The sequence below is a fragment of the Furipterus horrens genome, unplaced genomic scaffold, assembly GCF_987537825.1.
Source record: "Furipterus horrens unplaced genomic scaffold, mFurHor1.1.pri manual_scaffold_4, whole genome shotgun sequence".
Lineage (NCBI taxonomy): Eukaryota > Metazoa > Chordata > Mammalia > Chiroptera > Furipteridae > Furipterus > Furipterus horrens.
In genome coordinates this window covers 13468289-13485907 of record NW_028327174.1, presented here as the reverse complement: position 1 = coordinate 13485907, position 17619 = coordinate 13468289, and the positions used below count along the sequence as shown (strand labels likewise).

Sequence of the window (17619 nt, the reverse complement as noted above, 5' to 3'; positions counted from 1 at the left end):
AAGTGCTGGAAAACCAGAGCCCAAGCCCTCACATACTCTCCCACATGCATCTAAGGACTGTATCACATCTCTCAAGTTTGGTGGGAGTGGGGAAGGGGTTGAAAGTTCTCATTCTACAGAATAGGCTAAACTCTTTATTCTGGTCTTCAAGATCCTTCATGATCGTGCCTGTGGTTTTCAATCTTATTTTCCGTCACTTTCTTTCATAAACACTGTGCTCCAGAAATTCTTACTATTTTCTATAAATATCCTGAGTTTTCTCCTTTATTTACTGCTACTCCCTTTTGCTGAAACGGCACGCTTCTGTGGATACCACAGCACAAAATGTTACCCACTATAAAACTTCCCTCCCCACACAGAAAGATCCTCTCCCACTGTTGAACTTCCACGGCATTTTTTCCTCCTCTCATGACACTCAGGACTTATTTATGTCCTTGACTGGACTCCTACCTGACTTCAGTAGGCATAGCTCCCGTGCAAACCCCGTGCAAAGATCCAACGAAACCAGAGAGAAGAGACAGCTTTACACCTACAGAAGTTGCCATCCTGAAAGCTATGATGCTCACCAAGGGCAAAACACAGTGTCCAACTTAACTTGTAAACGCTGGAGTGTAGACCGGAGCCAGACGCCATCACGCTGTCTGGACCTGGGCAAAGCACTTCCCTGCACGCCCACTGCCTCACCTGTAATGTGAACCAATCGTACAACTTAGCTCACCGCTTGCTGTGAGGACTCAGTGAGCTCCGCCCTGCACAGTGCCTAGAACAACAAACGGTTCACAATAAGTGCTATATAAAGAGTTGCTATTGTAATTTTTGAAATATATATGTGTATGTATATGAAAAGAAGCTCAGATCACCAAATCTTAAGAAAAGAATAGTCAGAGATGAAAAGTCCTCAGAAGGAACTTAGATGATAAGGAGATAAACAGGCTCATGTGTAAGAGAACCAGTACTTTTTTCCTCTCAAAAGTCATGGATCAAGAGGAGGTACAACTGAACACAAAAAAGTAACTGATCAAATCATGGCAAAACAAGCTGATTGTAGATTTTTGGGTAAAACACAGAGCTAACTGGAGTCAGAGTCTGTTTCAGGCAAAACAAATTTAAAAATAAATGGCTTCTAAACTTAAAAACAGACCAATCCAAAATAATCAATTTAGACTTGGAATATAATTTTTCAGGAAAACAATGTTTTACATATTGCCTGGGTTCGCTGGCTAACCATAAAAGCCAATTTAAATTAATATTACTTTAGCAGTAATTATAGATTTTAACATTAACATGCTGTTTTAGTTACCAGATTATGTTAATACTAACATATATTACTAATTATGTACAACAATGCTTTGTAACAAATCATATTTATTGTGGGAGTGGGGATTTACAAAAATCCTACTTCATGAACGCAGGAGGGGATTTGCATGACAGCTAGAGTCACTGTACTTCCTGGGTTGTCCAGGAGAGTAATGGCTTATACTTGTCACTGTGATTATTGGCGGCTCCTTTTCAGTCTCAAAAAGTGTATGGGTTGGATGAAAATTATATGGTTATCTTAGTGAGCGTACCTTCGAAACCCTTTTAATACAAGTGAGGAAACAGGCCACAGAACAGGGCTGTGACTTAGCTGAAGTCATAGTTACGAAGTGACCAGAACTAGGACCCAGGACTACTTGCTCCGAGTCCGAGTCCGGGAGTCTCCCTGTTGTACTGCATGGACTCACCTGGAGCAAGGCAGCGGTGATAAGGATGATAAGACCGCCGGGGGAGCCAGCAGCACCCGTGAGAGGTCAAGTCTACGGGAGGAAGCCCCGCCCCCTCGCAGTGGGCCTTGATGGGTTCAGAAGCTGAAAAGCTGATTTAGGGGATCCTTGCTTGTGTACCCTGCTTCCGTTTTCCCTGTCCCCACGTGCGGCTTCTAGCCCACCACCCCTACTGATACGGGGCAGATGGTGGGGGCAATACAGAATGTCGTGTTGGACATGTTACCTTGGGGATGTCTTTTCAACATTTAACTGCAGATAGCAACTGGGGAGTGAGCAATGGAAGGGGGAGTTCTGACGCGGAGGCCCCGCACCGGAGGAACAAGGGAAGAGGTCTGCAGGGCCGAACAGCGGCCACCGGAGGGCGAAGGGTGAGGAGGGGAAAAAGCCTCGGGGCACCGAATAACCTGCTCCCATAAGGAGGAAGAAAACTGTAATGCCGGTAACCATAACGAGGATAAACTGCAGCTCCTCCCATCACTGGAAACCTACTAGGTTCCAAAAACTCTACCAAGTACTCTATACACATTAGCTTAGTCCAGCGGTTTTCAACATTTTTCATCTCATGACACACATAAACTAATTACTAAAATTCTGGGGCACACCAAAAAATATGTTATATTTTGTGCTGATCTGATAAAAAATAAATGGGTACAATTTTTGTTCATTCACACTAGATAGCTGTTTCTATGTTGGCTTTTATCATTTTTTAATTGACAATTTAAGGGAAAAGAGGCCAGTGCCCTTGACTGAATAGTCAGGTATCACATGTTTGAAAAATTCTTGTGGCACACTGGTTGAAAATCGCTGGCTTAGCCCTCTGACGTAGGAAAAAATAAGGCCAGAGAGGTCACGAAGTTTAATTAAGGACACAAAATAAATAACAGCAGAAATGCAGACCTGGGTCTTACTCTAAAGAGCTCTGATTTTTCTCCAATGTTCTTCTGCATATTGGGATCTTATTTTCCCTCTTCTTGCCTTTGTCCTTTGTATATGATGACAGATAGTCTGGCTTATAAATATTTTTCTTCTGTAGAAACATTAATTTTTATGTTTCCATAGTTAAAATAATTACACTGTATCATATGACTGTGACTTCAGAACTAAAATGTTGTCAATGCTTCTTACTTAAAATGTACATTTCAATTACACCTTTGTCAATGTTTCTTTTAGTAAGTATGTAGACCATATTTCTGCCCTGCGCATGTTCTACTAGATGAGAAGTGGAAGATGCTTGCTCTTAATCTGCACTATTTGTATTGTAGCCATGTTCATATTATAAACCATATGCTTTTAAATGACCATGAACTACTGTTTTTAAAACACAAACACTTCTTAGAAATTCATTAATCAATACTAACCAATACCCCATTTTATTATGCAGGGCATTCACTTGCTCACTTAAGGTGAGCTTGAGATTTGCTGAAAACAATTTTTCTTGAGAATACAAACCTGCTGGGAAATATGAGATGGCGTAATTTACACATAAGTATAAAACTTAACAACAGATATTGCCTAGTAATAATATCTGAGGAAGCATCTGTTTTTTAAATTATATTAATAAAAAAGATAAGTATTACTATTTGGGTAAGAGCAGTTTCCAGCAACCACATTTTTACTCCATGACCCTGTTCCCAGCAACACCCTACAGGACTAGAAATGGATACCAAATATGAATAGACCAAACCATTCATATTTGTTCTTTCAGGGTTGGAATTGGACGTAGAGAAGCAGGCCCAGCTCTACTGTCCCTGTGAATGGAATGCATGCTATTTGCACTCCAGGGTGAAGTTTTGCCATGGAAGTGCAATGCAGAAAGCATCAGAGAAGTGCCAACTAAAACCACAATGAGATATCATCTCACACCTGTCAGAATGGCCATCATCAATAAATCAACAAACAGCAAGTGCTGGAAGGATGTAGAGAAAGGGGAACTCTTTTGCACTGTTGGTGGGAATGCAGATTAGTGCGGCCACTGTGGAAAGCAGTCTGGAGATACCCTCAAAAAATAAAAAATGGAACTTCCTTTTGACCCAGTGATCCCACTTCTGGGAATCTATCTGAAGGAACCAAAAACGCTAATTTGAAAGAACATAAGTACCCCTATGTTCATTACAGTGGTATTTACAATCACCAAGATATGGAATCAGCCCAGGTGTCCATCAGTAGGTGAGTGGATAAAACAACTATGGGACATTTACACATTGGAATACTATTTAGCTGTAAAAAAAATTTATTCTTTTGTGACAGTATGCATGGACCTGGAGAACACTGTGCTAAGTGATATAAGCCAGTCAGAGAAAGACAAATACCATGTGACTTCACTCATATGTGGAATCTAATGAACAAACTGAACTAACAAGGAAAACAGGGACAGACTCATAGATGGAGAGCAGATGGGGGGAGGCGGGGTAGGGGGATTGTGCAAAAAAGTCAAAGGACTCATGGGCACGGACAACAGTGTGGTGATTGTGGAGTGGGGAGGGTATAAGGGGACTAAGTGGTAATGGGAAAAATATAATAAAAATTTCTTAAATAAAAGTATTTTTTTTAAATCAAGTGTTTCTTTAAAAAAAGAAAAGATCAAGTAAAAATGGAAGACTACGCATCTTAAAGGAGTCTGGGAGTCATGGTGCTGGAGTTGGAAGGCTTTCTACCTATCCATTTCTCTCGCTCCAAAGGTGGGAGTGTCTTTCTTCCCCTCCAAATCCATATCTAGCTTTGTATTTCCTGATACGTTACCATTTTTGTGTACGCAAGTGTCTGTACGTCTCTTTGACTTGAGTCTCAAAGAGCATGGATTAGGATATCCATTATTTTGCATTATTTGTATAAAAATACTTGGATGTATGTTTTATTACAATGATAATACATGAAAATTTCTTTGCTATAGTAGCAAAAAACTCAATAATTATTTTTTAGTGAGTAGTTTATAGTTATTGATAGTAATTCAAGTTTCTCATCAGCTATACTCTATTCTCTGATTACTTCACACACACCAAAAGAAAAGAAGAGCCTTTTAAAACACTTTTAAAGAATGAAAGCCAGGCACAGGCACCAAGTTTGCTTCTGAAGTGAGAGAGGAAGAAGACTATTTTTGGAAGGAGTACTATAGGTACTATATCTACTATATATTTGATAAAACCTTGATATTTACAATTCTCAGTTTTACATATTGAGAATTTGTTGTCATGCCACCATTTAAAGGAGACATTTTCTCTCTCCTGCATCGAAAAACAGATATGGTCAGGAGCAATGGTTTCCTACAACCAAACTGTCACAGTGAGTTTCTCATAGAACTTGGTGCTTCTAGAATTCTGTAGAATTCTTCGTCATCTAATTTTCTGAAGGAAACTATCAGAACCTCAAAACAGAGAACTAAAAATTTCATTTAGAAATCGTTTGCATTGTCTACCAATTATTTTTAACACTTTGTTGGAATCCAGTAGGCACGTAGGGCTAGAAAGGTCTCATTTTTCTCTTCTCATTAAGCTACATTAGCAAAAAAAAAAAAAAAAAAAAAAAAAAATCAACGTATTCCATCTTTTTATCTCCTGTAGGGTACCTCACCCAAACTCTATGCTTCTGTCTTTTCACAAAGGAAGTATTCCTACATAAAGGGAGACTACATGAGGCTTTAAATAAAATAGGGGAATGAATCACAATGTACCTCTCTCTGTTCCTTTTGGCTCAAGAAATTGCCAGTCTGCGTATTTGACTGATAGTCATCTATGAACCTTCTCAGGGTTATAACGCAGTCAAGGTAATACATCCTTGAAAGACAGTAGGGGACAAGGCAAGCACGAATTAGAGACAGAAAAGCCTGAAGAAGATACTCACTTCTGTACATCTCAGACGGAGTCCATCACAGCCTGGAATTCCATACTGTGCTTTTGAATTTACAAATGAGCAGGCTTTATTTAAGCAGTTAATAGAACATCTAAACAAGTAAGATGTAAAGGCAGAAGAAATCACTGCTTAGAGAGAAAGAACCCAGTTCTCTCTAAGTTTGTAGGAAAAGAAAGTACACTCTGGTTCCAGCAAGTCCAAGTTGTAGGTTCAATGGGCTAATTTGAAACAGATGAAAAATTGTGTTCTAATGCCAAGAATTACACGCTTAACACAGCTAGCAGTCTCATAAATACTGACCAATGGCACAAAACGTATAATGGGCAATACAGGAGAGTCAGCTTGGTGCCAATCTATCCCTACTATTGAAAAAAAATAACTCAAAATGTAATGTGACTGATCAGGTACTAAATATGAATGTCTTTCACACACTGCTCTGGCCCTGACATATTCCAGCTACTTTGTTTTTTTAAATTAATTTGAAAGAGAGAGAGACATGGATTTGCCGTTCCACTTATTTATGCATTCATTCATTGGTTAACTCTTGTATGTGCCCTGACCAGAGGTTGAACCTGCAACTTTGGTGCATCGGGACAATGCTCTAACCAACCAGGTCAGGGCCTATGCCAACCACTCTGACTGCCCTTGGGCACAGGCAAGAACATGAGTAAGAGAATAATCCATCATATCTACTGTCTGTGGTTCCTTCTAATTGCAAAACCCATAATAAATACCTGAACAACATAATTTGAGACATAATGAAGTCAAGTGCAAATAAGACATGAACTTGACCATTCCAAGTCCCAAACAATTTCAAACACAAGTTGACTTTCTATTTTTCACTTGACATGAGAACTAGCCACAGGACCAAACTTAGACAGCTCATATGCTCGGAAAAAATCTTATATTAAAGCTTCTTTTATAGAGAAATTCAAACATACACAAAAGTAGACGGAATAGTACAAATTAACCCTATACCACTCTCATGTTCTATCACTCAGTTTCAACAATTGTCAACGCATGACCAATTTTGTTTCTCTACGAGTATAGCCCTTCCTTGTGCTTTTCCTAGATAGCAAGTCATTTCATCTCTAAACATTTCAGTAAGTCCCTACAACTTCGACTGAACAGTGACAGAATTTGTAAGGTTTGGTGTTTTATTTTCACTGTTTTTTATTTTAAATACCTGTGTCAGTGAAAGAGAGAGAATTGGTGTTTATTGAAAGCAAGGAGAATATTTAGATTTTTCTGGTTTTTGTTCTTTTTTTTTTTCTTTTCTAGAATATCTGGGACCTAAATACAGATGTAAACAGGGCTGGCAAGATACAGTCATTCAGTTTAACAAACATTAACCGAGCACTAGGGATGGTGCTAGGTGCTGGAGATACAAAAATGAGTAAATCGAAGATCCTTTCTCTAAAATAGGTGAGACAGACACATAAACAGAACAATAACATAAATGTCAAATCAATCCACCAGGCAAATAGGCAGAATTGCAAATAGTAACATGTTCTAAAAATGGCATGTTTATCAACAGACCAAAGAATAGTCTCTAGATATTTTCCCATGGGATTGAGGAATGAATTTAAAAAAAAAAAAAAAAAAAAAGGTTTTGTTTATTTATTTTTAGAGAGAAGGGAAGGGAGGGAGGAAGAGAGAGAGAGAGAAACATCAATGTGTGGTTGCATCTCATGCGCCTCCAGCTGGGCACCAGGCCCGCAACCTGCCTGGGAATTGAACCGGCAACCCCTTTGGTTCACAGGCCAATGCTCAATCCACTGAGTCACACCAGCCAGGGCAGGAATGTATCTTTTTCATAATACTTATACATGTGAAGAACATAAATTATAATAAATTACCATATCACATAAAGCAATAAAGGTAGCCAGACGTAAATAAGCATTTGAAATAACTTTGTCCCTACTGAACAGTGGAAAAATATTACTCACCAGGTAGTTGCTTTTTCTTTCAAGCTCTGACAGCAAGTTATATGTAGCTATCCCTAGAGTTTGTTATATTAGATTATGATATTATGTTAATTATCATTATTTGTTCATGTAGTAGTCTTCCCTCCAGACCATGAGTCCTTGAGGATAGGGTCTGAATTTATTCATCCTGGGATTTAAAACCCATCCCTGCATCTACTAGAATGAAGGTTTATTGTGTGAATAAATGAATAAATTATTTATAGGTGACTTGTAATAAAATCTCAGGCACTATAAAGCGTCATAGAAAAGTTAAAATATCAATAAAGTCATAAAGGTTTTTGTTATTTAAGAATAGATTCTGGTCGCCCTTGCCTGGCATTTAAGGCCTTTCTAGCTACCTTGTCTCTAATCTACCTATTTAACCTCATCGCATCTGCTTGCTTCTCTTATGTCCTGGGAATGAATTATTTTCTCTTTCTCTCATTAGCTCTGTGCTTTCTCCTCTCTATGCTTTTACTCAATAATCTCTAAAGTTCTAGATTATGGAGCTCTTTCAGTGTAAGATATTTGAGCATACTTAACACGGTGCTAATACATTAGTACTATGTTAATCACAAAGCAATCATAAAAGAAAACGGATATTTTAAACACATGAAGTAAAATATATAGATGATTTAATCTTTTCTTTCTATATTCAATGTATTATTTCACATATACTTTCACTTTGAAAACTACTGATTTATAGCAAAAGAACAAATCTCATAGAGTCTCTGTGTGAAAATTAACTAAACCAAAATACGTAAAGCACTTAACAGTGCCGGTCATACAGGAAACACTGTAAATGTCAGTTAACTTCGCTAACATCACCATCATCAAGGCGGTTTCCTTCTACTGGAATAATAATGTCCCCACACCTGTCCTCTAGCCTCACTCTTATATGTCAAACCCCTGGAAGGCCAAATTCAAATGTCTTCTCTTCAAGAAATTATTTGAATGCATTTCTTAAGGAGTTAGTATTTCTCAGTGTAGAAGGTACCAAATCTTATAAAGCTTAGCAAGAAATCATGCCTAAGAAAACAAAGTAAAGCTGGAACAGCTGGAAAAAAATTAAGGATAGTTTTATGAAAAAAATGATACAAATAAAAGAATATGTGATTATTTACCCCAATAAAAATAAAAATACACAAAAAGGATATATAATGATAGTATCTTATCTGGCTCTATAGTAAACAATGTTTAGAAAGGCCGAATAATAGGAATATTACCTGGCGCTACAGTAAACAATGTTTAAATAGGGCAAATAATAGGAACACTGACAACTAACTTAACAAAAACTTGTAATATAACTATATGGGAAACATGGGGCATTATAACAGCCTCTGAATCCCCCACTTCTATTAACAAAAATCTAAATAATGGAGATTGATTTAAAAAAACTAAATATTTAGGCATGTCACTTTAAAACTTACAGACAAATACCAGAAGAAATAGCTAAGATATTTCAAAGTGACTGTCTGTTTGAAAGGCAGAACACATCCTGGCTGGTGTGGCTCAGTGGATTGAGTGCTGGCCTGTGAACAACGGAAAGGTTGCTAGTTCGGCCGATTAGGGGCCTGTGAGAGGCAATCGATTGATGTCTCTCTTTCACATAGATATTTCTCTCCCTCTCTTTCTCTCTCCTTTTCTCTAAGTAAATAAATAAACAAACAAACAAATAAATAAATGGAAAGGTGGAACCCTTTAGTACTATTTAATTTTTAAATTTGTAAATGTATTATATTGAACTTAATTTTGAAAATAAAGGCAATTTCCTTACATTTCAAAAGTGAGAGCCTTCCACGTAACCATGGCAAGTTGAGCATATGCAATTGACTCTACTCTCTCCAGTAACACAACAGAGAAAGGATTTAGAAAGGCACAGAAATCTCCCATAAAGAGGAGAAAAAAGATAAAGAAATAGAAAACAAGAAGATTAGTGCAAGAGTTCCAGGAACCAAATAAGATTCCAGAGAGAGACAATCACCAAAAAAGTAATTCAAAAAATTTTCCTACAATTGAAGAACATGAATTTTTAGATTCCCAAACAAAGTCCAACAAAACAATCAAAATATACCCAAACCAGAGCACATCAGAATGAAATTTAAGAACAATGGGGGAAAAGAGAAGATCTTGCAAGTCTCCAGGGAGATAAAAGTTTGTACAAAGAAATCAGCAGTGAGAACAGCCTCTGTTGTTCTTCTCAATGGTCATGGGAAAAGTTAAAAGGCAAGGAAGCAACACCTTCAAAATTCTAAAAGAAACAGAATTCTATATCCAGTCAGCATACACATGTAAAGATAAAAGCATTTAACAATGTGCAAAGGCTCAAAATATTTCCTCCAATCCACTCTTTCTCAGGAACCTATTAGAAGATGTATTCATACAAAACAAGAATGAAAAACAGGAAGGCATGGAATCCAGGAAATAGGAAATCCAAAGGTTCTGTTAATCCGATCATATTAAAACAGGTCCTGAGTAACTGGTTTTAAGAAGATCAAATTGATATGAAGGCAGTAATTTGATTTTTAAAATGTTAAAATATTTCATGTGCCTTTGCATTTACATAATTGTACTTTTACATCAATCTGAACATAAAGGAGGTTATAAGCAGTTTTAATTCTTACCTGTAATAAAGCAGCAAACAAGAACACTACTACGAAGATTACAGTTAGAGAAGTGTGACCACTTTTCATCAAATGAATCGTGTAGAGGAATATTAAATGTCCGGGAATCACTAAAAGCAGGAGGACTTGAGCAGACTTATTATTTACCCCTGCAATATAAAATGTAAAAGTTGTTTAAACAAAATTGTATTTTCGTTAATAATAAGTCACAGTTATTAAAATTTGAGGATTACTTTTTAGTTACTACACCACATAGCATCACATAAAATTCAATTGCTAAAACTAAATTACAACTTTTACAATCCATTTAATTCTTTGACATTTTGTCACGATATGTTATAAGTTAATTAAATAAAAGATGGTTGATAAAAATTTGCAATGAAGAACATTGGTCAGATTTTAATATCTATCATAAGAACAGAGGAAAGACAACAGAAAAAAAAAGTTCTTAAAAGTATTGAAATGTTTTAATCACAGATATCACAAGGAAGGGCATTTCTGATCTTCATTCAAAAAGTCAGTAATTTATTTTCATTAGAAAAAAATGACAAGAATTATGAGGTTTAAAATTGTTGTTTTAGTTTTGTGGTAATCACGTGCGTGGTTGACATAAATAATGCACTGTTCCTTATAACTGAGGTTACCACCCCTCATCCTGTTTGTCTGGGATTAAGGGCCTCATTTAGAAAGGCCAAAAAGATGAATACAGGAAAGATAGTACATCTGTCTAGTGATGTTTGCTTGTGTCCATGAGGTTTCTCTTTCCTGACTCATAAACAAGATACCTCAGAAAAAGAAACAAAAGAGAACAATTATACAAAGTTCCTCAGCAACTGAAGAACTGGTACAAATGAGTTTTGCTCATGAGAGTTAATGAACAAAATCTATTCTACTTAAAATCTATTTAGCGCTCAGAAATTAAAAGTTGTGCAACACTCACGAACAAAATATGTATTCATCAAATGTTGTCCGCCTATACTCAGAGAGAGGAATAGTTCCTGAAACAAAATGTATAAAAATCCACATACCTGGACCAAAAAATGTTCTAAATGGGTAGTGACAACCTTTGGGTTCCTCGGGCAGTTCTCCCGGAATGCTGTGTAAGTGGAGGTAGGTAGAAATCCTGCTAGCCTGGATGGCCACCAAATTACCACCAATACCTGAAACACAGGAAAACGAAGTAGGTATCCTCATATTTTAAACAACTTGTATAGATTCAACTAACTGTAAGCCTCTTTATGTCACATCCTGGGTCAATAAAACAAAAAAGTTCTTCTGAAATGCTGATTTATTTAAGTTGAGGTAGATATTCCAAAGGCACAAAAAATAATTGTTACGGGAGACTTTCATTATTTTTTGAATTCTGACTTACTGTCTGGTCTGAAAGCAGATCAAAATAAGTAATTTTTTAAAATTACTATCAATACCAAGATATAACTCTAGGTAACAATATGTATCATGTTTATCATCTTAATGAGAGGGAAAATAAGTTAGATTTATTCAAATAAACAAGGCCTGATACTTTTCTTCTCCAGTTACTAAAGAAATTTGTAAATAGACTAAAAAAAAAAAAAAAAAAACCTTCAAAAAGTCATCTTTTAAGCTAAATTATCCTCTCATATACTCTGAGAAGAATTGATGTCAAAAGGTAAAATTAATTCCAAGGGGTGGTAAACCCCACCTCCACGCCCTGCCCCCAAGGGTGAGATAAGACACCCAAACTCTCTCCTTGGACAGAACATGAGAGGGAGAGGCAGTAGTCATAAAAGCAAGTAGGAAAAAACAACGGAAGATTTCAAGTTCTTAAATGCTGAGCGTGGGCCAGCATACTTGGGAGTCCCAGACACAAGGGATGTCTCCATTCAATTGCCAGCTATTTCTCTAAGCCTCCATGGGGAGGGACTCGTGAGACCGATGAGATAGGGCAGCAGACTTGAGATGGCCAACCTTGGTGGCACACGGGCAAGAAATCACATCTATTTCTGAATCCCTCTGTCATATGAAGCAAAAGCTGCCTGGGGTGGGGAAGGAAACGTGCCTGCTACCTGATCCCAGAGAAAGATGGGTTACCATTGGGGGAAAAGTAGAAGCAAAGCTGTCTGCTGCTAAAGGAGTGGAAGAAAAATCTTGCTCGAGCCCAACCTGGCAAAGTTTGACAGTCAATAGTGGTAAGGGAAGGAGCATTGAGACAGCCTCACCTCTGAGGACCAAGCAGAGGGACTGCCTAAGATCGAAAATAGTGCAAGAGAATCCCAAATGCCAGCCCGTGCCTTGCACCAAGTAACAAGGATCAGCAGCCTACTGTGAGGGGAGGGGCAGAGCACAGATGGTTAAGCCTTCCATGCTGCAGGCATATCACAACCCGGGCTTCGCGCTAGGTACAAGGTAACAGGAGCTCATCAATGAAGAAGTTTGAAGTCAATGGTGCACTGAAGGTACCTATAATAACCACACACACACACACACACACACACACACACACACACATACACACACACCACAAAAACAAAACAAACAAAACCTAGCTCAACTACTGACTAGATTGACTCAATCCTCCATACTAATGACCTAACAGAAGAAAAAGTCTGCCTATTTCTAAGCATAAACTGTTGCTAAACACCCTACAGTGAACAGTAAGCTCCCCACTCAAGGAATTATCTGGCCCCAAATGTCAGTAGTGTCAACACTGAGAAACCTTGTGTTACAAATCAATGTATGCCTCCACTACCCGAAAACTGAGATAACATGCCTCTAAATAACTTGAGTAAAGAAGAAATCATAATAAAAAATAGAAAATATATGTAATTGAATGGAAATTAAATACTACATAAAAAACATGCGTGATGCAGCTAAAGCAGTCCTAAAAGGCACATTTATAGTTTTAAGGGCCCTGGCCAGGTAGCTCAGTTGGTTAGAGCATCATCCCAATCCAAGGTTGGCATCCCATAATAAATTTACTGATATGCACAACTTCCTCACCACTTCTCATTTAGTAAATAAAAAATTCATTAAATGCAAATGCTTAAGATAACATAAAATACAGCTTCATAAAAATGTTTAAAAAAATACATCCCAGGAAGTTTTGAAATTTTTTCTAAAGGAAAATATGTCTTTTAAAACGTGTTTGAAAGGGAAACAAAGCCACATTGACTAGGTTGAATGATTAAGGCACATAAATGCTTAGCTCTGTCATCTGCAGAGTTCATTCTGGCTGGATGACATGGGTCTGAAAACTGCCTCAGCCACTTACTGTGACTTCAGTGACATTTAACCTCTCGGAACTTCAGTTTTGTAATCTGTAAAATGACAATTGAATATCTAACTCCTAAGAGGTAGAATTGAATAAAATAAGGCATGCATGGAAGACACAACAGTTCCTGGACATAGTAAAGGCTCAAGAAATGATGGTGGTGATGAAGACCATGGGGATGATACAATTGTACAAATAATGTGATGCTAACATGGTGTTTTCTTTATTGTAAATCCTCACACTTAACTTGCTGGAGAATTCATTCATCAGAAAATGTGCAAGAACTGTGCTACTTTTCAGTTCATATATTGGGATGGCCAAAAAAGTCCATTTGGTTTTTTCCATAAAATAAAATACACATTTTTCATTTTCACCAGTAACTTTATTAATTTGGATGTTTTGAGTATTTCAGCTACCTCCTGCTAGTGGGTAGAGGCCAAGGGTGCTGCTAAACACCTTCCAATGCATAAGACAGCCCCACAGCAAAGAATTATTTGGCCAAAATGTCAATGGTACCAAGAAACTTTGCAAACCACTTTTGACACATTCACTCAGTCACAGCATCTTCTCTGTACAGTGTACAGATCTTTTTTTGTGTTTCCATTGCATTTTTACCTTTCTTGAAATAATAAAGCGTAATATGCCAAAAATATGGTATATTTTCTTCCATCTTCAGTATTAAAATGGCTGCACAAAAATTCGCCAATTTTTATAAGTTTTTTTAATCCACACTGACATAACAGCTGTCACAATTGTTTCGAATGAAGTTAAAGACAACTAAGGGCTGCTAGAGCCATCCTATAGAAAAAACTAAATGAACTTTTTGGCCAACCCAATATTATTGTTTTGTTTTCTTAATCAAGAAAGAGAATAAATCACTCAATGCCCATATTTTAATAATCATTCAATCTGCCTTCTGGACTCAATAAATTTCCCACTAGAAGTTAGTAATAACTATTTTGAAAAGCCTGGGTTTTCCAAGTCTGAGCTCGCTTTATAAACAATTGGAATAGAACTTTCAATAACTGGCATGCATTGGTAGTCATCTGATAAGAGTACATAAACAAGCCCAGTAACGTATACCTCTAACTGGAAGTAAATTAACATATCCTAGAAACTGAGATGTTGAGACTCTTTATACTATACAAGCACCTTCGCAAAGAGTTACTGGATAAACCAACAGAACAGCCTGTAATCATTCATGGATTTCTCTTCAGAGCCCCCAAAAGGAGAAGAATTGAATGTTAAGAATTATACATAATTATATGTAATACAGAACATTCAGATACATTTTTCAATGCTAGATATTTGCCATAGGAACCCATAAAGGGTGGTTTTCATTTCAGCTTCCTGTATTCTGGGGATTCTCTTGAGGGTAATGTTCAATTTGGTATTTTATTAGCTAAGGAATGCTTCAATGCAAATGCAGAAAGCGTGAGCTATTAAACCCCAGAATATCTACTCTATAACTGCTCTTGAATGGAATTTAAAGTAAAAGGTTACTAATGATTAGCTATAGTTCTCTTCTAAAAAACTACATTAGTAGAACTTTATAGAAATACTTTTAGCATTTCATTACCATGTCCAGATGAGCCCAAGTGATAATATACATAAACTCTTATAAATAATCAAGTTACCATTTTCCTCCCTGCATTCCCTGACCTGCTTCACTGAGTAAGTCCAGGAAACACAGACACACGGTTTAAAAGTGAATCAAACTAAAAATATATCAAACTAAAAATGAAATGAATCCAGGCTTTAAAGAGGTTGGCGTAGCCCTGGCTGGTGTGGCTCAATGGACTGTGCACTGGCCTGTAAACCAAAGAGTCACTGGTTCGATTCCCAGTCAGGGCACATGCCTGGGTTGCAGGCCGAGTCCCTGGTTGGGAGCATGCAAGAAACAACCACGCATTGACGTTTCTCTCCCTCTCTTTCTCCCTCCCTACCCTTCTCTCTAAAAATAAATAAAATAAAGAATTAAAAAAGAAAAAGAGTCTGGTATAATTTTTCTAGATAAGGTGAATAAAACTTTTAAAGTAAAAAATATAATGTGTGGGAACTTATTTTAGTTTTAACCTCCCATGGGGTTGAAACCCCATTACGATGTCATCATGATTGGTTATATTTTTAAACTATAGCAGATTATTCCCTTGGAATAGCTTTCTTTAATGTCAAAAATCCTTCCCTGTGATCATGATATACATATATTTCTACTAAGAGCTAGTCTATCCACAATACTCTTAAATCCCTTAAGTTCTGTAGACTAATTGCATTACTAAAGCTAGTTGAGAGCATGTAAAGATTGTCACATAAATTAATAACATAAGTAAAAACGGCTCTGTCGACATATAAATAGTGAGAGCCTTCAGTATCCACAAGACCTAATTTTTAAGTGCCTTATGTTAGAATAAGCTTAGTTGATAATATAAACTTAGATAGGATAAAAAAAAATTATCAGTAGGTTTATCTAAGAGCTGCTCTAAAATCCAACTTCATGTTTTGTTAACTTTAGAAATACATGTTTCCAGTAAATGTTTAGCACTCATATCATAGAGGATATTCCAAATTATTTCAAGAATTCTTTGGATACCCCCAAGGACCTGAAGTGAAAGTTCACTTTGTTGAAAAGTAAATCCTTATAATGAATGGCATGACAGATCTGGTATCCTCCATACATACCTGCACATTTTAACCACCTCAACACACCTCTGCATTTTCGCTGCTCCTCCTTTCATGACTCTTTATCAGAACTCGCATGCAGGAATTACCCTTTTAGTTTCAAGAAATGCAAACAGGTGGGGGGAGTGTGGTTTCCATTCTTTGATATTTTTCAGAAGAAATACCCATTACCCTCTCAGAGTGAACACCCTTTCATCTAAAAGAGGTCAGGCACTTTCACTTCCCAAGTCCCTAACTTATTACCCCTCACTGCTTTCTTCCAGTGCACTTGCAGACAACCCAAAAAATGACTGACAGTCTCCAAATTTTTCATCTCCCTTACCCTAGATTATGCATTCTTCTTCTTCTTCTTCTTCTTCTTTTTATTTTTTTTATTTTTAATCTTCACCTGAGGACATGTTTGATTGTAGAGAAAGGGGAATAGTGGAGAGGGAGAGGGAGAGAAGCATCGATGTCAGAGAGAAGCATCAGCTGCTGCATATTGTGTGGGCCCTGCTGGAGACTGAACCTGCAACCCAGGCATGTGCCCTGAACAAGAATCGAACCCACGACCTTTAGGTTCATGGGATGATGCTCCAACTAACTGAGCCACACCAGCCAGGGCTAGATCATGCATTCTTAATAGGGACAGAAATTGGTTTGGGGGGACAGAAATATAGTCTTATTCATCTTATGTATAAAGAACAGCTATATATACAGCACATAAATGGATAAATAGGATATGTGTGATATTAAAATTCCATGGGTAAGCACAATTTAGAAAAATAATGTTTAAAGAGGCTTTTTCAAGGTGTGATTATGAAAAAAAAGGTTGAGAAACACTGCCTTTGGTCAGAACCTCCCGACCAGTGTGCCTCGATAGGTTATGGATGTGCTGAGATACTGACCTTCTAAGCTCTGCAGGGGCAGGCTAGGTCTGAGGTTACAAGCGGCCTCCTTCTTCACCATCGTGTGCCCCAAAACTGTAATTTTCCATGTGTGCCATGACACGAAAAAGGTTGGGAAACACTGCCTTAGAGACATGTATCTGTCTGCTTTCTTAGGACAAATAAGGCTGTCACTGTAAGTAAGGCCCTTCATCTCGGTCTATCCCCTACCCCTACCCCTGTATTTCCACCTGGTTCTCTTGAGGACTCCTTTCCTTACTACATCAAACCAGGGGGTATCCCTTCCTTCCTAGGCTACTCGTGGTCCATCACTTCATGGGCCTTGCTGCCTCATTACTCACGATCGCACGCATTCAGTCTTCCTTTCTCTGTCACTCCTTGGCCCCTTGCCAATGAACATAGTTACCTCTCTCCTAACTTGGAGAAAATTCCTCATTTCGACTTCTAGGTGTTTTCTTAATTCCATTCTGTTCACAGCCAACCATTAACAAGAAACCTAAAAGGGCTACTTCCAAGATCTGTGTTGTTTTGTACTTAATATTTAATAGACATGAAAATATTTACAAAACATATATAAGCTATAAAGAATTCTACAAAACC

General features: G+C 37.5%; 1 protein-coding gene across 3 annotated transcripts in view; it reads right to left on the bottom strand.

Moving 5' to 3' along the window:
• Positions 1-17619, bottom strand: part of SLC41A2 (solute carrier family 41 member 2) — a 91503-nt gene that overhangs the window by 23064 nt on the left and 50820 nt on the right. For all 3 annotated transcript variants that reach the window (XM_090272582.1, XM_090272580.1, XM_090272581.1), the window contains exons 9-10: positions 11232-11363; positions 10204-10352 (exon numbers count right to left, since the gene is read on the bottom strand). In XM_090272582.1, the coding sequence (XP_090128708.1) occupies positions 10204-10352; positions 11232-11363 (281 nt within the window). The remainder of the gene's footprint in view (positions 1-10203; positions 10353-11231; positions 11364-17619) is intronic.